Raw genomic sequence first — 24,728 nt, 5'->3', positions numbered from 1 at the left:
AGCTAATTGGGAAGGAGATGCCTAGGAAGTTCACACCTTCTGCAGGACTTAAGGGAATTTAGTAGAAAATACGCTTTATCTTTGGTAGAAGTTTTGGTGGAGCATCTGGTCAGGTTAACGAGAAGGACTGCCGGTGAGACCAACAGCGGTGTTTCCATGTAAGTGTCATCTGACTATTTTCAAGAAAATAATTATGCCTTTATAGAAAGTGCTACTTGAACCATTAAGAATAGTGCTTCTTACATTTTAACATGCACAGAAATCACATGGAAATCATGTAGGGACACAGGAGCACAGAGGCCAAGCCTGAGATTTTGCATGTCTAATAGTTCCAGGTGATGCCAGGGTGCTGGCCTGGAGACATACTCAGTTATCCAGGGCTTAGTGACCAGCCTCATGCATGGCCTTAGCTTTCAGGGCTATTCTTCAGCTCAGTGGTGACTCCAGAAAGATCATTTCAAGGTTTTCTGACCATTCTCCTTTAATGGAAAATGGATGTGTAAAATGTGTCTCCCAAATGAAGAAATCCAATCTGGTTTGGGTAAGTAAATACACTCACTGTGGAGTGTTTTCCTTCCAGAGTCCCCATTAGGTTACTTCTAGAGAGTGGAAATCTAAATGCCTACCTCAGACGTGTGCATATGTCAGGAAAAGCACAGGGTTTTCTGGTGATGGTGCCAGCAAGGCAGGAGGCAGGGACCATCACCTCTTACACATGAGGAGGCCATTCAGGCTCACGAGGGAATTTTGATTCCATGAATCATTTCTTAGAAGGAATTTTGGTGTGATTTTTATTAATGAAATGAACGTCCTTTACCAAACATCCTTTACAGCTTCTCCCCAAATCTCTCTCACCTTATGTTTACCTTTTCCCTTTAGTCAGGAATGTCTCCTGGCATTCAGTGGTGATGGAATGAGGTCACTGCTCCCCTGGGCATGAAGGTCTTTGCTTGCTTTAGTCATTTAGTGCCCTGGTCAATGATAGTAGTGAGAAATATCTTTTTCCCCTATTGGGAGGCTGAACCAATATTATATTTAAGGTAACTTTCCAACCCCTTATTATGTTTCAAAATGTGCTAGAAAAATGGTTTCTGAAGGTTAGTTGGATTAGCTTTGTACATCTAGAAAAAAAGAGCTAATTTGTTATCTTTCCACCTTTACTTCTGAGCACCATTACCAAAGTGGTTTTCAGGATTTTTTCAATTGAAAATCTGTCCTTGGGTGCTTTGGGATGTTCTTTATTTAACCAATTTCATGAAACTTTTTAAAGTCTCATGATTGGGTTTGCTCTGTAAATGAGAGATTATTATTTTGGATTGCCAGTGTAAAAAGCCTTCGCAAGTCTGTCTTCAAGTAAATGGCCTTGAATAATTCAGTCAGCTGTGTGAAACAAACAAAAGGATTGATACTTACATGGGGCCTAAAATATTCCAAAATTGCAGCTTTTAAGACAATTTATACTGGAGGAGCTTAGAGCTAATGAGGGCAAATTTACCAAGATCTATGACGAAAGATCTTGATTTGAAAAAGCTTTCTGCAGGTTTTGGTTATCAAGCAATTGAAATAGCCTGACTCCAAACAACAAACATCACTTACTTTGTCTTTACATTTGCCTTTTCTAATTGAATTTAGCGTGCCACTGTATTTCCTCCAGAAAGTATATTGTTTTAAAATTACCATTTCCGTTCTATTACTCAGAACCCTCACTTCTAATGCTTTGTGACAGTTATCAGCGTAATGAACCATAATGAAATGATGAGCAATCTTCAGTGAAAACCCAATGTGGGTTCTGCTGGTGCTGTGTGACTGTGTTGTTAAAATTTGAATGCAAATTAAAATAACAATGGCCTTACTTGTTTCCAAGGTCAAGAGAAGAGAGTGATTCTTTTTTTGTGTGTGTGTGCTTTAATTTTGGGAGTCTCACATTCATTTTCAAACAAGCCCTTGATGGTGCCACTGATGTTCAGTTCAATTCTCCATCCCAAAGATTTACATGCTTAACTGTCTGGCTAAGGGATTTTGGGAGCCTGTCTAATGTGAAGCCTTAATGTGTTGTAAACCATAGGACAAAAGGCAGCCTTCAGTTTCAAATATACCTAACCTCATTTTCTTTTTGCTTTAGAGAGCTGCAAGCAGCTGACAATATATTGATGGAAGGAGGAACATTCTATGAAATAAGTCAGTAAGAGTGCAGTTAGTGCTAGTAAAGAACTGGTTACTAGAAAGTGAGAACAAAGGCCAAAGATTTCCCAAAATCTTGTTTCACATGAGCCATTGGTTGATCTCTGACCATTTTATCATCCATGCCATCTCTTATTTTTGTGAATGTATTTCTATGAAAAATTTCATGTCATTTACCAAATTTGCAAAGTAATAGTATAGCTTTGCACTGCATTCCATTTGTCGTAGGGAAAATAAAGAAAGAGAAAAAACTCTAGTTCAGACACCAGCTCTCCCTCCTTGCCTGGTTACGCGGCTTGGTTTTTTAGTGTAGAACATACAGTTGCTCTGCCTGTTTGACAGTTGATAAGTCAACTGATGTGCCTGTTCCCTGGATCAAATGGGTCAAAGCCACCAAAGACATTGAGATGCAGCCAGACGGGGTCTTCTACCCATTCCATTTCTGGGCTATAGTTAATTCTCAGATGTTCAATGACTGATTTCAGCCCTTGTCTCTCCCTTTCAGATGGCCTTTCAGCATATTTATTCTTAGTAGAAAAAGCACTTCTAGAGAACTGAAGACAATTAAAGATACAAGGCCAAGGATCATCAAGTGTGCTTATAAAGGAAGGCACTAGATGGACCACAACCTGATTGCTTGCTGTATTAGTTAGGGTTCTCTAGAGAAACAATCAACAGGGAACACTCGCAAATATAAAATTTTTAAAAGTGTCTCACGTGACTGTGGGAACGCAGAGTCCAAAATCCACAGAGCAGGCTGTGAAGCCGATGATTCCAACGGATTGTCTGGATGAACTCCACAGGAGAGACTAGCCAGCTGAAGCAGGAAAAGAGCCTGTCTCTTCTGAATCCTTCTTAAAAGGCTTCCAGTGATTAGATTAAGCATCATTCATTGCAGAAGATACTGCCCTTGGCTGATTACAAATGGAATCAGCTGTGGATACAGCTGACATGATCATGATTTAATTTTATGAAATGTCCTCATCACAACAGATAGGCCAGCACTTGCCCAACCAGACAACAGGTACCACCACTTGGCCAAGTTGACACACGAACCTGACCATGACACTTGCCATCTGGTTGTCCATACAAATTTAAGAGCTTTGTGATATTTTATAAAGAGCATGTATAATCTCGTTGATTCTTCTTTAAAATAATTCTTTTTTAGCTTCCTCTGCACTCTCCACTTTACCTCACATTTTACAGGAATAAGCCGTCCAGTGTGGACATTTTACAGGGATAAATAGGCCAATATGGATTCAACTGGAAAATGCATTGATTTGAGTAGCTCAGGTTTAAGTCTAAAGGAAAGGTTTGAATAATCTGCCAGTTTTATTTAGCCAGGTTATTGCACATTTTCTATCACCCTGAATAATGAACAGTGGCTTGCCATCAACTGAGCCCCATCACTTCTGGATGGCATTTTTGACACTCTTCACGAAAGATACACAGTGGTTATGCACAGCATGCTTCTATGAAAAAGGGTCAATTATACATTTTCCTGAGCTCCCCTGGGGTGAGAACTGGATAGCTTCTTTGCTATCAGCATTTTGATTTTCCTCTCATAGTTGGCTCTTGTTCTACATACTCTCTGCAGCCCAGCAGAAGATGGATGAGGGAGGAGTTCCCTTGCGGAGATATAATTGCCTTCCTCCCACTGTGACTCCTATGGAAGGAAAGAACCTTTAAGACATTCCTAATGGCTCTTATATGGAAGGTAGGAACCAGGCAGAGACAACTCGGTTAGGACAAGTTTCTCTCAACCAAGAATTAATGCTATCCATTGTCAGCATGTGAGGCAGGTCTGCTAAGAGAAATTTAACTCTGGGTGGACTGAGAAAGTTGAAAACTTTCTAGCTTATTCCACAAAAGATGCAAATTTAAGCTTCATTATTTCCTTTGAATTGTTTGTATCTACAAAAGGGGTCATTTTAGATTTGAAATCAGGGTTTTGTGTTCCAAGGGTTTGCACATAATTGCTGTCTTAATATGAGTGAGTTGCTTATTTTTGAGTGCGTTGCCTTAATTTTTGGTCATAAGATTGCTGTGGATGATAAAAACTTTTCTTTGAGATTTTGTTATTGGTATTACATAAAATATGGCATAAAACAGCGCTCTGCCAAGAAATGCAAGGTTAGAGCCAAATACTTCGGAAATTTTTAATAAAAGTATTACTTTTCTCAGTCTCTCATATTTTAGCTTCCTCGTAGATAACTGAGAGTTTATAAAGTACTCTAGCTATAAACTGGTTATCTGAAAATAAAGAAACTAAAAGCACAATTCAGCCAGTAAAGAAAAGACAAAACGTTCCTGGAGAGGAGAATGGGAAAATACCAGAAAAATAGGCAGTGACAAAATCTCAGCAGGAGGTTACCTCTACGAGAGACCGAGAATTTTTCACGACAGAAACACATGGTTGATGCAACCACATTGTTCTGTTTTTTAATAATGAGCAGCTCTGCTTTGGCTGTATTCATTGTTAACACACATAAACTGCCATGATAAAAGGTTGGATTACTCATATCTCTGCGCAAGTACCTGAACTCCAATCTTTTTGTAAACTCACCAATGGCAGCCAGGTGAGAGAAAGCAATCAGTTGTGGCAACACATACAGCTGTCAGGGTGGGAAGCCTGGGCTTTATTTCAGAGCTAAAACTTACACACCCCAGCTGTTTACTCTGCCTTATGACCTGTCTTTCAGTTGGAGAGAGATTAACAACAAAGGCTTATCTGAAAGGTTCTACGGCTAAGACACTGAAGCATTATTGACAGCCCAAAAGTTGTACATGATTAATGAAGCCTTATGATATGGAACTTGAGACCTGAGGTGCTTCTTCCCCGGAAGATGTGTCTTATACTGGTTGCCTTGACATTAGTAGGGTGACAGTAGGGCTTAAAGAAATTGATCATCTAAGAATTACGTTTCTGCCCACGCTCTTGGGGAATGTTTCTTTCCACATCCAGAATTAATTTCATGGCTCAGGCATTGAATTTCAAAATGGTGATTAAAAATCAGTTAAGTTTCAAAAGTCTGTAATCACTCTGGAAACACTCAATCACATGAACCTAGCGCCTTTAGTTTCTTATGAACGATGTCCTTGCCACTGTGTCTTCATTGCAGACTTGATCTTTTACCCCCAACGGTTTAGCATGCACTTGCCTCTTTTGGGGGTGGGGGGGAGTGGGGGGGGTGGTCAGTTCCTGCAGCATACGCAAATTGCTATGGCAGTGATATTTCTGATGAATGAGCCGAATGGTCCAAGGACTTATTTGGTCACTTACTTGTTGAGCAGATATTTATTGAGCAACCACAAGTGTCAGGGATCATTCTAAGGGCTGGGGAGTCTCTCATAAACTAGATAGAAGGGAAACAATCCCTGTCCTCATGGAGTGTATGCTTTAATGGTACTATGAACAATAAGAAATAAGCAAGATAAATTAAGATTCTCACAAGAAAGAAATAAGAAAGGTGATGTGATAGGGTATATAGAGTGGTCAGGAATGAGGAGATGAAAGTTGAGGGGAAACCCAACTCTTCAAAGAGCCAGGGCAGAGAATTCCAATCAGCACTAACAAGTCCAAAATATTTAAGTTGCATGTGTAGAGTTTTGCTAACAGTGTCAGTTTTAAACCTTTTCCCCTTCATCCTAACGTCTGTTAGCACTTTGAAATCCAGTTGTTATAAGAAATAGAAAGCACAAGTTTATATGGCACATTGTACCAAATAATGTATCTGTATGGATTAAACCCTTGAGCATAACCCACTTTAAATGGAATTATCATGGCAAGTTTCCGTCTTTTGGCTAAAGTTCCCGTTGCTTGCCCTAAGAATGAAGAAGTGCTGTTTACCTGACTTGTGGACGCGGAGCAGAGGGTGCAAGGGGGCAATGATTCTTTGCCTGGACTTTCTGTGGAATGATTAGTACCAGACCCCTGGTTCGCATCAGAGGCATTTATGACTCTAGGCTCAGTACGGGCAGATAGTTTTGTTGTTGTCATTGTTTTGTAATTAAAAAAGTGATTATTAGAGAAGTTGTGGGTTTACAGAACAGTCATGCATAAAATACAGGATTCCCACACACCACTCTACCACAACCACTTGCATTGGCGTGAAAAGTTTGTTACAATTGCTGAGAACACTGTTTTTGTAGTTCTACTAGTTTTTTAAACAGTAGTTACATTTGTTATAATTCAAAGATTATCAAAATAGTACTATAACTATTGTCCATAGTTTATGTAAGGGTATTTCCCCCCATTGTCCCAGCCAATTATTATTATTTTTTCATGCATGTCCTTATTTTATTATTCATCTGTCCATAAACTGGAGAAAGGGAGTGTTAGTCACAAGGTTTTTACAATCCCATAGTCACACAATAAAAGCTATATAGTTATACAATCATTATCAAAGATCAAAGCTACTGGATTACAGTTCAACAATTTCCGGTATTTCCTTCTGGCTATTTTAATACACTAGAAACTAAAAAAAAATCTGTAAAATGAGTCAGTAGTTATAATCATTTGTTAAATCCTAATTTCTCAGTTATACCTCATCCCTCTCATTTGATCATTCTATCAATCTTCAGAGATACCAGGGCACTGACCATTTTAGCTTCTTCATGCTGGAGAGGGTTTTGACCTTATGGGTAAAGGAATGAATGTCGTTGATGCTCTTGGAGAAACTGGTACCTCTGGGTTTCAGGGCTTATCTGGCCTAGGAACCATCTGGAGGAACAATTCTGAAAGAATAAACATATTAAATAAAATTTTTATGAAGTCTTAGATAGAGCCCAGGGTATTCTTTAGGGTTTTCAGGAATACTGTTGGTCATTTCAGGAATACGGGGTGGCTGATCATTTTTGAATGAACTTTTTAAGCCTCATGGAAATGTAAACATGAGGGTGCCCTAAGGAGGTACTAATCTTGACATAAGCCAGCAAGTGTGTTCTCTATACTACTCAGAGATTAAATTTTAGCTGAGACATGGTAGGAAAGAATAAAGATTGGCAGAATAACTAGAATATCCTCTTGTGCTTAGAATATTATACTTCTTAAATTTCATATTCACTTAATTCTGTAGCTGGTGGTTCAAATTTGGATGCTTTTCTCTGAGGAAAGAGAATGATTAATTAAGGAAGATTCTTTTTATGCTATAACATATCATGATATTTACAACAAGATATGATATATGATATCCCCTTGCATTTCCCATAATCTGGCTACAGTTTTTGGGGGGGGCTTCATACTGTTAGATTCCTGTCAACTGAAATGCAAGGTGACATCCCATGCGAGAATAATAATTACCCATCGTGGCACCTTTTACCTGTACCTACTGTGCGATGCAGAAAATATTTCACACCAGTAAAGCGCATACATGTTTATTAAATTGATCCACAATGGCAAGAAATGCAGTGCTCATTTCTTTCAGAACTCTGAGGACCTCAAGAAATAGGCCATAATATCTCGTATATTTTATTCCTTTCTTAGTAAATGAAAGTAGGTGAAATGTGGACTTCAAAAGCCAGCATTGTTACCTGGGCTGTATGACTCTATATCAGGGGTTCTTGAACAAAGCACAGTAGGTGGGCTCAGAATGTCCCTGAAGTCCCTAGAATTATGGTCAAAATTATAAGGATGCTTGTGGGCAGCTTTCTGAAAAGAGGGTGCACTTCTCCCATCAAATTCTCTAAAGCAAGGATTGGTAAACAGTAGCCTGTGTGCCAAATCCATCTGCTGCTTGTTGTTGCAAATAAATTTTACTGGCATGCAGCCAGGCCTCTCTGTTTAGGTATTGTCCACGGCTGCATGTGACATACAATGGCAGAGTCAAGTAGGTTCAGAGGCCACATGGCTCATAAAGTCTAAAGTAGTTATTATTTGGCCCTTTACAGACTCCTGCTCCAAAGATTTCATAAGCTAAGGATTATCACATTTGACTTTGGTTCTTGTGGTATAGCTAATACCTATGATATGAAATTATATTAAAAATATGGGGGACATCTAAATATGAAACTATTAAAAGAATTTAAAATGGCTAACTCCGTTCTTTGGGAAAGGAAAAGGGAAATCTTAGTCTTTAAATCCCTTAGTCAGGGATTTAAAAACTAAAACCAAGAATGTAAAGGAAGGACATTTACATTCCCTTAAATATACCCCAGCATTGAAATAATGTATAATTTTAAAATGTGTTACTTTTGATAATAAAAATAAAATTAAAAGATAAGAAACTGCAGTGTTATAAATACTTAGAAGGAAAATGCTAGCCTACCTTTAAAATGCTGAAGTTAATTTTCTTCAGAGGTAAAGTTTTCTTTATGTTCATGCCTGAATAAATAATTCCTTTAAATCGAGGTGGAGAAAGAGAAGTCTTAATAGCCAACCCCAAATTATTAAAACTGTAATTGATAGAGTTCCACATTTTAAATTGTCAGCTGTACTGGCTGGTTATAGAGCAGGTTGCTTTCCCTTACATCCTTCCAGTGCACACATAATCCATGTTTAGTTTCCTTCTTTTCCCTTTAGATTCTTTACCCTCCTTTCAAATAGCCAGGAAAGGCTCCACATCCTCTCCTCCAGTCTCAGAAGAGAGGTGGTTGAATCAAGCCTCCTACTCTGACACACTCCCCTCCCTTACAGGACTTAATGATAATGACTCTATATGAGAAAAAGTGACTAGTGCAGCTTTAGCTTAGAGAAGCCTGCATTAGTTCACACAGTTAAAATAACACTGAGGTAGGTGGGCATAAGACAGACACATGAAAGGACCTTGTTGGTTTTCCTTCCATTCATTTGCTCATTCATTGACTCATCACACAGTTATTGAGCTTCCTCTGAACTAGGAACCATGGTGAATGCTGCGATAAGATGAAAAGGACAGTTCTCTTGAGGAGAGCATAGAACGATGGTAGAAACAGGCATGTACTGCGGGTCTTGAGAAACAAGACATGATTACGTGTTCCATACAAATTATAACACAGAAATGAGGAACCGAAATGTGGGGCAATTCCACAAGCAGGATCTCAGCCAATCCTACATGCAGGCTAGAAGTAGATAGCTTTGAGAATTATACAGGCTTACTATTCACAGTGATCTGCAGGCTAGCTGATGTTAGGGTGTGTTCAGTAGATAGGACCGTAGTATGGAGAGTAGGAAAATTAAATGGTAAGGCTATTATTACGCTGTTGTAAATCTCCTATTTGTAATTGGAGATTTATTTGCAGATCGACGTTTCTGATGAGAAGGGCAATCATGTCAGAAATCTGTTTATATATATTTAGATGTAATACTTAAATGGAAAAGGAGGCCATTTAAGAGTTAAATCCCCCGCCCCCAAGGCTTTGGAATTATTGAAAGAGAGTTCATGTGATGACTTGGCATGCCTGTTTTCTTATTAGCTATCTCTGCAGGTAATTATTTTAAGGTGCTGCTCTGAAAGTATGACTGTTGGGTATAGATAGACTTTTGGCTGCATTAATGTCATTTCCTTGAGAAAAGGGCATTCATTCTTTTCTTAGGAATAGTTAGGCCCTCTCTATAAATGGGATATATGTATATATTTTTAATTGGCACAAGTTAAAAAAAAGAAACAACCCCCCACACACACACACACACACAATCCCATAATCCCAAAACAGCCACCATTTTGTAAAGCATAGATGTTTTCCCAGACCTAAACAGGCCAGCATAGTTGCAATCATGCTGGGTGAACATTTCTATATCTCACCCCCCACCCCCAATACCTTGTCATAATCCAATTTTTAGGCTGCTACTACTTCCATATATAACCATCAGTCTCAGTAGCTGCAGCACTTAAAGTCTAAGCAATGCAGTTCACAAACCTTTCCTGGAGGCAAAACTGATTTTGCCTAGTTCTCTGTTCATCCCTTGAGCAGCTACCCAAGGGCCTTCGATAAGAATTACTGCCCAAAGAAAGAAGGCTTTTCCAGGGCTGCCCTTGTTTTCATTGCCAGCCCTCCATTTTGAAATCCTGCAGCATCTTTTTTTGCCACGAGCAGTGTTATGTCTCTGAACCCTGTGACCATTTAGTTTTCTGCTCCATTTCTTCTCTGTTTAGACACTGCCGTGTCCCGTCCTACATACTAATTACTGACTTTTTGCTTCTGTGGTGCTTGATTCATTGTGCCACATTTTCCCATGTGAAAGTGAACCAAGAACCTTGGCAAAAAGGTTAATGGGTTTCAGAGTCACTCTTACTTAACCCTGGAAGTCACAACAAAATAAGAACAAGCAGCTCACCCATTTTATAAACCAAGCCATAATCCCCTTTAGCTGCACATTAGTAATAGATTCCACTAGAGTGGCAAGAATTTGCATCATCTGAGCAGGGTTAAAGATACATTACTCCCACTTCCTATCTTTACCTTTCAAAGGATGGCCTGAGCAAGCTTTGGCTAAAACTTCTAATTTTGTTGTTTTTCATTTCTTTACTGGGGATCACATGGTGGAAAAAAAAAAAAAAAAACCCAGGAGTAGGAGTTAAGATTTTTGTTTTTTGGTTTTTTTTGGTTGGGTTCTGCCATTAATGAGATTGCATGAACTTTCGGGGTTATCAGATCTGTTTTCTGGATCTCAATTTTCTTGTCTCTAAAATGAGGGTGATAGCCCAGATGATCTAAGATAGTATACTGGCTCTTAGAATCTATTATTTTAAGTAACTCAATGTATTCACAAACCATCTAATTGTTCTTATTATATTCTAGTCATTGTGCTACGGATCATGGACACACATTTGAAATAAAAACAAGATGAACATTATTTTTCTTTCTGAGGACTTCTGTGGGATAATCTTACCATTGACACACATTTGATAATACTTTTTTTCCTTTCAGGTTCATAGGGTGGGGAGCTGACCCTAACTCTTAAGACAGGTTGTCAATAATTAGACCCAAGGGGAGACTGGGAGAAACTGCTTACCATGTTAAAGTCAAGTGCCTCAGTTAAGCTGTATTAACCAAGGAGAATGAATTACTCTTACAAACTATTACCCCCCAAATCCTTTGGTCAGTCATCACAGTGAGCTAAATAATAAATATATAACTCCTTATTTATAGGTTATCTCTTATAATTCTCTCTGAAAGGATACTGTGGAAGAGTAAACTCCATTGTGGTTGACCAGGGAAATGTTCCAAGTTCATGTGGGTCTCCAGTTAACTTTTCCTGAGAAACATAAACAAATTTCACTTAAAGCAGTCATTCCAAATACATAATCACCAGTTGTACATATATACAGTGTGCCAGAAACCTCAAATTTTCATTAAAACTTATTTTGGCTTTTCTCTTGGAAGACAGACATGTGACAGAAAGTATAAGCTTTTCAACTGTCACATCACATAAATATCTCCCAGCAGAGGATGGCAGGTGTCTCTTAAATGTTTGGACCTGACTCAGACCATGAACGTGTCCCCTCTCTTCTACCATTTCTCCTCCTTGAAGCGAGTTTTGTGTCACAACTTCCTGGCATATAAAGAGTAATCTACACCAGGAAGCAAGTGAGTTCATCGGGTCTTTTTTTAAATCATTTTCTTTTTCAAAGTTGCTTTTCGAAGCAACTACTGTCACCATTCATGTTTCAGAAGCTCTGTGATATCAGTGGAAATGAGCAAGCTCACAAAGAGCCATCTGCAACCCTGGTAAATTGAAGGGTGAGATGAAGGGCCTGGGAGCCTTGAAAAAATACCTTGCCTAGCTTGACATCTCTCAAGAGCCATCTCTGCTACATACATCTCTGCAACCAGTTCAAATCAGTTCCTACTAATAACCTGCATGCAGCTCAACCCTCAACTGCCATGTTGACCTGTAGAGGCATATCCATACAATTCTTTAATTTTAATTCATATTGATGGCATGCTACTTTGGGGAGTCTTCATCTAACTTCAAAAGTGGTATATAAGTATTAATTTAGAGTCCCACAGCAGCCCTGAGAGCCACAATCATATTCATATGCCCATTTTTCAGACAAGAAGATTGAAATAAGTTCTGATATATTCCTATGACTTCAAAGAGAAAGCCTGGGCTTGGAGCTCATTTGTATTAGGGTTGTTTCACATCTCAGAACAGCAGTTGACACATTTATTTGCAAAGGAATGAGAATACCTTTACAGGTACAGCCTTCTCTAACCCTATTGTTTGCACAAGAATGAGATGACACACATTCAGCCTTCTATCATATTGCTCTTTGTGAAGGCCTATCTGTAGCTTGATTTCCTTTTTTCACTTAATATACTTAATGGGGCCACCTTCCTTCCTCTAGCTGCAGAGAGCTCTGTAAGCTCTGAGAGATTCTGAAAGGATATTTTCAGTTCTTGGTGTGATAGTAGATTTTTTGTTTCTCCAGGCCCACCGTCTGCTCCCCTCAACTTGATTTCGAATGTCAATGAGACATCGGTGAACTTGGAATGGAGCAGTCCTCAGAACACGGGCGGCCGCCAGGACATCTCCTACAACGTGGTATGCAAGAAATGTGGAGCTGGCGACCCCAGCAAGTGCCGACCCTGCGGAAGTGGGGTCCACTACACCCCACAGCAGAATGGCCTGAAGACCACCAGAGTCTCCATCACCGACCTCCTTGCTCACACCAATTACACGTTTGAAATCTGGGCTGTGAATGGAGTGTCCAAGTACAACCCGAGCCCAGACCAGTCGGTTTCCGTCACCGTAACAACCAACCAAGCAGGTAGGAATTGGGTCCACTTGATTTTATGATCTAATTGTACTGAGAGAGGATTTGTGGTGGTATCCAGGGCTGATGCTTGGATACAATTGAACTAGACCCACGTGGCTCTAATTATTAATCTGGAAACAGTGTTATAATACAAAAGATATTTAGAAGGACGCTTGTTCATCTGACAAATATTTTTTGGATACCAACTGTATAGGATGCCGTGTATCAAGTGGTGGGGTTACAATGAAGCATAAGACAGTGTCTGACTGAAAGGAGATCACAGTCTAATAAACTGGGTCACTCCATATTCCATTTTTCGTGTATGGGATTCATAGCTGCCATTTCAATCACAAGGCCCATGGTTGGACATCAGGGCATTGAGAGATTATTTGTTATGTAACGTATTTTCTTAATCAGTAAATATATATTGCCTTTACAACAAAAGCATTAGTAACTATGGTTTTAATTTTTTTATTTTAAAATTAAAAAATAATCTACATAGATTTTCCCTAGAATTGCCATGTCAGTCTGTATAACTAGCTTACATAGACAGTTTTATCTTTGTGATTGACAAAGTTTGTTTAAAACCTCACACTAGTTCTATAGTCACAGAACTGGTATGCAGACCAGGATAGGTTTTCAAACTCTGAATCCTGACCTCCTCATCCCCATTCCTTCCCTGAAATAGTCTTCACACTGCCACGTGATAATTTTCATTCTGTGTTTCCACTATGTGATTTTCATTGCCAGCTCCCGTTATTTCTGGAGAGTTTAATGGAAGAGGAAAAAAGACTGTGATTTATCCTTTAGGAACCTTTAGAATAGCAGACATCATTGAAAAAGATTATAAATTGCCAACAATTCTATCACCTCTTATGTACTTTTCTATTAAATGAATGTTTCAGTAAGTGCACTCAATAGTTAAGTAAAATATCTGTACTAATTGATCCCATAGTGAAAAATATTCTAATGTTCCGGTCCCAAACCATTATTTTTCCACTTTCCCCTGAACTCTCTAGAATAAATAAAAAATTAAGACTTGGGGGGAGATTTTGAATTGGGACTAGAATGACGAATTTTACCAGAATATAGCTTTAGCTTTTTAAATGGTGGTGTGAGCAGATCATCTGGTTTTGTTTTTGTCTTTAAGTCTGTCCTTCTAGGTTGTGAACATTATTACCAGCAATTGGGTTTGCTTTTCTACAAAGAATAGTGTGATTTAGGAGTTTTCAAAAGCATCACAAATACCCTGTGATTGCCAACTTTTTATGTGTTCTCTTTTGGAACAGTGCACTGGAAATACTCCACACAGGTTCCTGGGAACACACATTAGTGCCACTGGTGTCTCTGAGTTAGAAGGAGCCAGAACATTCAGAACGGTCTTTGGACACCCTAGGGGTGGGGGGTGGGGTTGGTATATAAAAAATTAATATTCTTATATTCAGCCCTAATGGGTCCTTTTGGCTATCCTCAAACACATTGCTACTTCATGTTCTTAGCTGAATTGAAACTAGGAACGGGCCTTTTAAGGCCGCAGCTACACAAGGTGAAATCATTCTTGTTGGAAGAGAGCATCCTCTGCGTGCTGTGACGAGGACAGGTTTAGCTCCAATAGGTTTTGGTGGGTGACTTCTCTGACTTTTTATACTTAAGGATTCCAGCCAAGGCATTATATCAATTCCTACCAGGCCAAAAGGGCCCAAATAGCACAAAGAAGACAGGCTAAAAATTCTCCAAAAGAAAAAAATGTGCAAAACTATTATTAGAGCAAGGGGGAAAAAGTCAAAAGTAGTTTTATTAGAAATGTAGGTGTAATTCTTTTAGACCCAGGAGAAGGGTGGACAGGGAATTCTTCTGACACAATGAGGCTTTCTCTGCATGGCGAGCAATGTTGCCAGGAGGTTTGCTGAATAGGACAAAATTCCAGCCCCTTATTTTAATTTTCATGAAGGGTAGTGCTGGGAAGCTGTTCAAAATTAAAAATAAATCTTTCAATAAGGAGACCTCCTATGTGGCCAGCCAGAAAGCTTTCGCTTAGCAAAGAATTGTATATGTGCACAGCACTGCTTCATTATCCTAATAATTTGGAGTTCAACTAATTCAAAATCATCGGGATAGTTTAGTTTTGATTAGCAAACCCTTTCTTCATAGTAGTGCAAATTAATAATGTAGGCCAAAATTCTGGGTGAATGTAGCAACCATAAGCTCTATCAAGGCTTCCCTAAGCATATTTACATACATGCAATTACAAAATAATTGCAATCATTCCTATCATTTCATTAGAGTAAAGCCCCGAAGAACCTCTATAGGCAATGATGTCTGATCCTAAGGAATACTTAGAAAGAATGAATGTGAGTTTTTAGCACCTGCAGGCCACAAAGTTCAGTGGCCCTCCACCTTTGCTCTATTTTCACAGGATTCTTTCTCACATTGGTAATATGTTTTAAAAAACAACACAAACCCTTCTGGAATTCCTGATCCTATCATCACAACTTTTGAGACTTTAAAGTGACTCACTCAAGCTAATATCAGAGCCAGTACTAGAACCCAGGGAGATTGCTACTCTCAAAAATACACGTTTCTTTCCTTTAAATTATTAGGCAATTAACAGCATTCATTTACTTGGCCTGGTATTGTCTCCATTTGATTATGTGGGCATGTAGATATAAGTTTAGCTGATCTAGATGTGAATGTGCTATGAATGGGCTGGTATGCTCACATGATTATTTAAAGTATTCTAACCCAACTTTTACTGTTGGGATTTTAATAAATAATACCCTTTTCCTCCCTTCTTGAGTTCGAAACCAGCTGACACTGATGACAAGACAAAGGTATATCAAAGTGCCATCTCTATTGCTGATAAGCTGATTGGCAGATGTGAGCTTTATTTCTCCCTCAAAGGGTTCACAGCTTGGCTGACTGCAGGCTTCCTTCAAAGACAAACACAGCCCGGCTAAGGTTACTGGAATGGTGAATGGAGAGCAGCCCAGGTGGACACTCTGTGCAGGAAGGCAGGTCGGAGAAAGCAGAAAGACTTGATCTCAGGACATAGTTACTACCTTCTCCCAAATTTCCTAATGAGATAAGTCACTCCTGTCCCCACCCTCCATGCCAAGAGCAGTGAAAAAAAGGCCAAGAAGAGGTTGAGACAAAGGAAACTGAAGGTTCCCTGGTAGTTACTTCCTTACATTATAGTCCAAAAGAAACAGAATGAGATTCCCCTTGAAAACTCATTTGCCTTTCTCCACCTTCCATCCTCTAGCAACTGTTCTGTCTTTTGTTTAGGAAGAGCTAGTTCTGATGTTTATGAAAAATGGATAAGCAAACCACTGGGTGATTTGTTTTCTAGATAGCTTTCCTTCAGTTTACTTTTACTTAAGTGGACCATCTCAGGCAAATGAATATAGGATGTGTCTGTGGGAGAGAAATGCTGTACAAATGAAACAAGGTTTTCTTGGTCAAACAATGAAACTGAACAGTTTTTGCTAAAAACTGTGCTCATGGCACCCAGCAGTAGATCTTAATGTCACTGCATGCTCTCCTTCCCAGCTGCCGTCTCCTCGTCTTTTAGTAATGGGTCTGGAGCATGCTCTAGGTGTGTCTGTTTATTTTAAATTGTGAACTCTTATGGATGGTGTTTTCCACTAACTCTGAAATATACCAGGGAGCAGTGATATCCATTTTTATTTTTATTTTGCATGGGATACTGTTCTAGTTACTTTACCTAGAGGGAAAGATTTAGAGGGAAAGATCTGGCCCTTTCCCTCTAGCACAGCTGTAGTGCCCAGTTCTGAAAGTCTAACACTCCGTAGCCATGAGCTGTTGCCATGGGAAAGTGAGGCTTACTTCCTAATGATTCTCAGAAACTGGCTCAGAAGGAAATTCCAAGAGTGGGAGGAAAAGATCCAAAAGTACCCAAATTATCAGTATTATCAGGATACATCTGAATCCTGCCTTCTCCCCTCCCATAGTCCCCCAGCTTGCCAAGGTGTTTGCTTTGAAGGACAAAACATTGAGCTAGTCTACCTCTAGTGCAACAGTGTTTAACTAGGGGTGATTTTATCACCCAAGGGACATTTGGCAATGTCTGGAGACATTTTTCTAGTTAAAGCTGGGAAAGGCAACTGGCATATGGTGGGTAGAGGTCAGGGATGCTGCTAAATATGCTACAATGCACAGATAGACCCCTCACAGCCAAGAATTATCCAGTCCATAATGTTTATAGTGCCAAGACTGAAAAATCCTGCTCCACCAATATGTTTATTTGAAAAACAGACCTTCCATTCGCTCTTAATGCTGACCTAAGGAAACAAGGTGCTGCAGTCAGCTGGCTTCTGCTTGGGGTGGCTTATAGCTCAACGTGTTTGTCTGTGCCTTCCTCCATTCTGTGTATAATGCTCCCATTACGGTTCTCAGGGAGCAGGGAATTATAAGGAGCCTTTTGGGGCCTCTTAGGAGTCCTTTCTCAGATGTTTTGCCATCAGATGAACTGGTGCTGCTTGTCAGAATGGCATGGTTCTCTAGGAGCTGGACAATTAAGAAAATACAATGCCAGCAATAAAGCAGTATGGCACCTCATGATAATGCCATGGCACAGCACGCACTAGATAATCAATAGGTGCTTCTTGATTAACACATTTATTTTCAACAAAAACAAATCGATTAACTCTCTTTGTCAAGAAGTGCTAAATTTAATAAAAGCCAAATAATGAGGAGAGAAAAGAAAATAACTAAGTACAAGAGACACACTGTCTTTTATTACTCAACTGGTAAGTTCCCATTCTCTCTTTCTCTGCCATCTTTTAATTAGACATATTATGTCATTTGAGTAAGATAATGGAGAACAGTGGGAATTCTCATCCCCACTGGGTATAATTGCTACCTGTCTTCCAGATAGTAAGAGGAAAGCTTCAAAAAGATGCTAGGAGAAATGCCAAAAAAAAAAAAAAAAATCTTAGTGCAACTGATTTACGTAATGTGCTCAAAACAGGGTGGAGCCAGGTTATGGGGTGTTTGAAGCTTACACAATTTTTATGTTGTGCTAAAAAAAAAAAAACCTACAAAATTAAAAATAAAAAACTAGGAACAGAGCTTTGAGAAAGGCCCAAGCAAATTTCTTTAACTTCAGTATATAAACATCTACTTCTGGCTAGATTGAAATGAATGAAGTTGTGAGATAAGGGGGCTGTGGAGTAGGTATGTTGAGATTAGAAAGGAACGGGAGAAAAGAAAAGATTGGCGAGTCTGCTTTGGCCTGCTGTCAGAAGCAATGAAACGCAAGGTCACCACAGAATGGTTGTGGCCCAGAGTTATGTGTGAGGGCCAGCTCGGGAATGGGTCCTGAAGACTGGTTGGAGATCAAAGCAACAAACAGAAAGCACAACACCTGGTGATTTGAGAAATGCAATGAATGCCAAACCCAAATGAGATGTGACCAAGACCAAGGCTTTTCTGTAAGCTAGAAAAGAATGGAAGAAAAAAAAATCTGTTGACATTTTTAAGGCACATATATCTGGCTTCTTTTAGTGTCCTAGAGCAAGGGGTTGACAAAGTGTGCCTCAGAGGCCAAGCCTGGCCCACCAGCTCTTTTTGTACAGCCCTCTAAATATGAATGATTTTTACTTTTTAAAATGTTGGAACATAATCAAAAGAAAAGCAGTATGTTGGGCTGTGGGAATTATTTAAAGTTCTAATTTCAGTGTCCATGAATAAAGTTTAAAGGAACACAGCCACACCCACTCATTTACATATTACCTAATACTGCTCTCTCACCGTGGCAGGATTGATTGGTTTCAACAGAGACCCTATGGCTTGCAAAACCGAGAATATTTACTACTCACCCTTTACAGACGAACTTGGCCAGTTTCTTCTCTGAACTACTAAATCAAGAAAGAGAATCAGTCTGAAAGCAGGTTGAATAGATGTTAAAATACAGGTGTCCATTGTCAGGAATTACCCAGCAAGTGGTGCGTGTGGTAGATTAACACACACACTTTTTGTACTTGACAGGACACCTTGTGTTTTTCCAGAGCTTTTGACTAGGCAAACAAGATTTAACTAAAATAAATTAGGATTTCAAAAATGCTTTTGGTTTCTTGTACCACAAATCTTTTCCCAGTGATACTTAGGTCTAAATGTAAAATGTGGGAAAGCTTGACTCTGATAAGGCAGTATTCATGTTCTCTTAAAGGGTGCTTCTTTACTGCTGTTGTGTAGCTCCTGGTTGTTGGCAGCAGCTTTCTTTTTAGAAAATCATATTCTTTCTTTTTTACATTGCTCTCTCACCAAGATATCATTTGCCTTTGATCGCACGCAAATCATGTTATTTTTCCATACCCCTAAGAATTTTAATGGGAAAAACAAATGATGGAACTAGTGAAATCTAAAGATATGTTTTTAAATATTTGAAACAAACTGTAAAGCAATTCCATTATGAGATTTTGCTGAAAAGTTGTTTTGTGCATCCTGTGTTGTTATGTGATTATTTGAACTTCAAAAAGTGGAAGCTAGCTGGAGACATCTTTCCTGTGCCTTGATAACTATGGGCCAGGTAAGCCAGTGAACCTCAGGGGAACCAGGCTGTGGTCTTCTCATGAACAGCCCTGATCCGGTCATGGGCTCTCCTGGTTGTGATCATAATGCCTATGGAATATATGTTTAAAAACACACAGTAAAATGTTTTTGTTGTTGTTGAGGGAAGATTCTCTTGATTCTAACTTCATTCTGAAAAGAATTTCATTTCTATGCATTAGTGTTGCAACCACTATAATTTTTAAACATCTTCATCAATTATTATATCATAATTAAAAATTAAATAAACAGTAGCTGTATAATGAATGGTCCAACCTCTCTGTGTGCCACCGGGGTCTGTGAATTTGTAGTCAGGATGGGTGCTGCAAGTCCTGGAGAGGAGAAAAAAAGATAAAAGCCTTCCAAAAGAGCCCAATAAATTACCCAGCTTCAAGGTTGATTGAGCAGCATAGACAAATAGTACGTCTATAGAGCCTTGTGGTAATTATTGCATATAAGGTAAAAGTTGGCTTGCAATTTTTTTTTAAGATGTAAATGTTTCACTCTAAGGAAATGAAGGTTTTATTTATATACACAGGACTCAGAACACTAGGTTTCCTGACTCCCTTTACTCCTATATAAATATACACACAGTTTGTTAGTGGGGAAGACCCATTCACTGGCATTCACTGTGAACACTTCACGGTCTAATTCTGATTCGTTTTTCATTTATCTGAACACTGCCACCAGCTTGTGCATCTCCTCGGGAAGCCATCGTGAAATCTGGAGTGCCTGGCTAAGATGAGAAATGGACAATACAGGGTTAGCAAAGGTTTTAGGTGGGCTTCTAAAGGATCTATTTGTCACTCCAAGTAGCTAAACTAATTACTGTCCTCAGAGTAGCCAGGAAAGACTCAGGTAGCCAGGAGTGACCCTTGAGTCTAGTCTGCAATTGGGCATTGCTTAAAAAGATCCAGAGAAATTTTCTCAAAGTTTCTATGAAGCCTCTCCTGAGGGTTTTCACAGTGTTTAAAGGGGGGAGGGGGTGCGAGGTGCTGAACTGCATAAAGATGTGCTACAGTACTTATCTTGCATCAATGCATCTTAAATCTGCAGGGACTAATTAAAATGCTGGTCCATGGCACCCACATGTACAGAGCCTCCGTCTAGATGTCTGCGTTGGAATATTGTTTTCAGGAGGTTGGGTGTCCAGCGCCGTTGTCTGGGTCTTGAAGAGAGAATCTTGTATGTTGTGTTCAGCTACAGACTTGTGAGGATTTCTTAGATATTGAATTTTAATCTGTAAGGGTTAGCACGCCTGAGTTTTATCCATCAGTATTAAAAACCACCTCTTTTACCTGATGAGCCTTCTCTACAGTCGCCCCAGGCCCCACGTGCTTTCTGCTGCTTTGCAGATGCCACAACTTAAGAATGAAAAAGCGCCCCATAAACTGCAACAGCTGAGGAAGAGAAATATTGCCAGACATCAGTGCGGTCATACCTAGTGAATCCTGTGGCCTTTAGTGGGAAATGCCACTCCTGATTTGGTCCTGCACGTGAACGCTGGCACCTGGGGTGTTGCGGGAATCTTGCGGGATGGTCGGGAAAATGGCTGCCCACTCAGGTCTTCTCTGCAGAAGCAACTCGTATCCAGTTCCTTCTTTCTCTATCTTCATGAATTGGTAGCCTCACCTAAAGAAATGTTGTGGTAGCTCACCCCGAATCACCCTTTGTTCTTTCTTAGTATTTAAAAATGTAATCATTCTACAGTATCTTATTATAGTGACCTAAGAAATTTTCTGCTATTTTGCTATCACTCTTGGAGGAAGGGAGGAGACAAAAGAAGAGGTAGGATTGTCCACCGTTTTTGCCTCATCTTCTGAGTGATAATCTATGCGTGTACATTTCTAACACTCTGGTCCTCCATTTCACAAATGCCTGTTTGATGAAGGCTGTGGGGTAGATAATTAAATAAATAAATTCTTGTTTAGGAACTCTTTAGTCCAAGATGTGTCTATGAATAAAAAATATGTAGCTTCAACGTCTCAGTGGATACCAAATAGGGACCTACCACCAACAGATTCACTGCAGGTAGCAAACTTGGGTAAGACCCATCCATTAGGGTTAACACTGAAAAGGGGCAAGTGCAAATGGTTCTCTAGTGAATTGGTATTTGTCTAGGTAACAAACTGCAAGCTGTAAATCTGCCTCCTGAATCGGCCCTAAATTATCTCTCTTAGAACTAGGGCATAAATATAAACAGAGCCAGGGATTTTGAATATACAACTAGGCAAAAGCTTCATCAAATATTCCTTCCACTCTCCAGGATATTCAAAGACTTCTTTTAATCTGAAAATTTCAAATGATCTTAAGAGTTGTTCATGTTGCTATCCACTGAAAGTTATCCGATCCTACAGGGTTCCAAGCAGAGAGTGATTTTAAGAAACTTCCCGAGAAGGTTGATTTTGGAGACCTGAGAATTTTTTGAGCTAACAGTTCTGTTGTTTTTTCTTTTCTCCAGGTCTAAATTAGAGGTGGGGTTGTCGTTATGTCATCAGGGCTCTTGTGGCTTTGTTTTACACCACAAGTGAGGAGAACAAACATAGCAGAATTCCACCCTGTGAAAATTAAAGAGTGTCTTCTTAAACAGGAACGGTAGGGAAAGAATATCAAAAGCATAAATTATGTTTACAGCCCTCATTTTACAGACCCATGCAGAGAAGCCAACCAAATCAGGTGCACTATAAAGGCTGGTAATGTAGGTAAGGATTCTTCACATAAATGTGTGTATGTAAGGAAAATGATGGATGAGAAGCTCTTTAAATCTGTCTGATAACTCTTCAAGGCTAACCCCGAACTGTACACGCTCTGAGTGATAGCTTTTTCTTTTCCCTCCACCTCTCTCCCTTTTCCTGTTTCAGAACACACATGAAATAACTTCCATAAAACTAGTGTGCTGGAGCCCTGCTCCAATGTCCTTCTAAGGGACCATGCTGTGAGACTATTTCTAGGTGAGATGTTGTTCTAATGAGGTCCTTCTGGTATTTACAGATTGACTCCTGGGTGGGGCCAGTGACACTGAATTTCACACTGCAGCAAGCTGTGTTAGAGGGGCGCTCCAGTGAGGTTCCAGTGAGGTACTTTGAACCCCTTGGTTAAAAAAAAAAAAGCCAAGTTCTAAAACAGTTATAGCTTTCTTGATACATTCTTTGTTATTCTTTATAACTATAAAAGTCATCTTAAATTCTCAAGCACAGATCCAGTTGGAGACATCTATTGGCCTTAATGACATTTTAAAATTTAATAGCTCGGTTGTTTCAGCCTTGGTCTTAAAATGCCTGTAGAAGTTTAAGCTATCTGGCACATGCAGTTTGTTGCTGGCTGACACCCCAAAATAAAAAATTGAATTCTAAGGTTGCAAATTCCCAAGCTTAAAATCTCTTCTCATGAATTATGCTCCTGTTCCTAACCTATATCATAGCTTTTAAAAGAATTGCCAAAAAGACTGTTTCAAATATGAGGGCTGCAAAAATATCATTTCCTTGCAACCATTTCTGAGAGCATAACATGCAGTGACGATTTGTATATGAAACATTTTCCAAATGTGCTGGGTTGCAATTGAACCCAAAGATATCTGTGTCTTCTCTCCACTCACCAGTCACCTCTTTGTGCTTCTCTGCAGAGCAGGCAAGAAACTGGACAGGAAAGATTTGGCTATAAATAAAACAGGATTTTATTTGGGTGGTGTTAAAAAATAGTTCCTCAGCATTCCCTTGAATATTTTGACTCCCTATGTTCAAAACCCTTCCAGATTCTCACGCAGCGAAACCGGATTGGGATGTGAAGTCTCAGAACATCCCCTGCAATGGGTCTTCTTCCTGTTTCTTTCTCTGTTTTTTCCACTTGTAACATTCCAGTTTATCATCCTTGGCCATCACTTCTCAAGTCATTGTTCTTTAAGCCAAGCATCTTTTTGAACTGGAAATATTCCTTTCAGTAGAACAGAGCACAGAAATTTGCAACCGAGGTTTTATTGAAATTTTCCTCTGCCTATCCAGTCCTGCCAATGACAGTCAATTTTTTTATAATTTTCCATGTGCCAGTTTACTCTTCATTTCTGTTTTGTTTTCTCTCTCTGTTCTATGTGTTTCAGTTGCATCAAGAGAAGGAAAGGATGAGTTATTAAATAGTTGTTTCAGAGATAAAAAGATAATGGGTGGTAAAAATGTTAAAGAGCTTATATCCTCAATCTTACGGTCACTAGGACTTTAATTTTGAGCAGCTCATGTGGCCTTTTACAATGACCGTTAAGAAAAATAGGTCTCCTGTTCCAACTCTGTAAGTGATGGGGAATTGTTTGGCTCAGGAGTTGATTAATGGGATGCTGGGCCTTTCTGTCTTTAGGTCAACTCCTTGAGCCTGCAGGACATCAGACGTGGTCCAAGGCCCAACCATTTGGCAGCTGTAGAACGACTATGTTAATGGAATTGGTCTCAGTCCAGGTCTTAGTCGACAGGTGTTCACATCATAACTGACACTAATTGACTTCCTAGTCTTTCAACTTGGAAGAGGGTGGCCCTTCTCTGAGACAGTGATGGGGAAGGAGTTACCCATGATATATTCATGCTCCACTGAAAGCCAAGGAGCTCAGCCCCTTGTGCTGGCACCAACCTGCCACCTTGCAAATGTTCTTGTCTTCATGAATTCCATTAGCCTGAGAAATAAAAAGATAGGAATCTAATTTCAAAGAGATTTCTAATAACTTAGAATGGCTAATGCTTCCCCCTCTCCACCCGAGGTCAGGAAAACTGTTGGGGTGTTTCTATTATGTATTTTTTGTATTACAGTTATTAGATGCCTCCTGTGAAAATTATGTTTAAAGAAGAAAAATGAAAAATGGATTCAGGGCTTTGGTGATGATGTCAGACAGGTTAGCAGCTTTTGGTTTTGGCTTTGGTTTTGTTTGCCAGGGCATTTACTGGTAATAAATCATCGGATGGTTTTCTTGATGGAGAATTTGATACTGTTACTTGCATGTCCTTATGAAATGGAGACAAAAGTGAAAAGGGTAACTTTGAGTCCCTTGATTAAAATAAATTACAAAGCATGGAAATCAAGGGTCTTCATAAAACATACTTTTTCCTTTTGTTGCAAATCTCAACTGAGAATGAACTACCATTTATTTCCTCTCTGGATCATGACTGGGTGATTTGTTCTGAGTTGGAGGAGATTATTACTATTTGTATTAGTATTTAGAATTTTGTCCCCTGAAATTTCCTAAGTTCATCTATGGGCTTTTTTTTTTTTTTTTAACTTCATGTATGATTTGAATGTCCCTGTAACAAGTGAGAAAGCCGC

The 24,728-nt window shown here is 39.4% G+C and overlaps 1 protein-coding gene across 2 annotated transcripts in view; it reads left to right on the top strand.

Annotated features, from left to right (window-relative positions):
- The window catches only part of EPHA4 (EPH receptor A4), a 149,242-nt gene that overhangs the window by 71,331 nt on the left and 53,183 nt on the right, over window positions 1–24,728 (top strand). For both annotated transcript variants that reach the window (XM_077155257.1, XM_077155258.1), the window contains exon 5: window positions 12,534–12,872. In XM_077155257.1, coding sequence (XP_077011372.1) covers window positions 12,534–12,872 — 339 coding nt within the window. The remainder of the gene's footprint in view (window positions 1–12,533; window positions 12,873–24,728) is intronic.

This window comes from Tamandua tetradactyla, chromosome 3, assembly GCF_023851605.1.
Source record: "Tamandua tetradactyla isolate mTamTet1 chromosome 3, mTamTet1.pri, whole genome shotgun sequence".
In the NCBI taxonomy this organism is placed as follows: domain Eukaryota; kingdom Metazoa; phylum Chordata; class Mammalia; order Pilosa; family Myrmecophagidae; genus Tamandua; species Tamandua tetradactyla.
The sequence above is the reverse complement of the archived record's forward strand: the minus strand, read 5'-3'. Positions and strand labels throughout refer to the sequence as shown.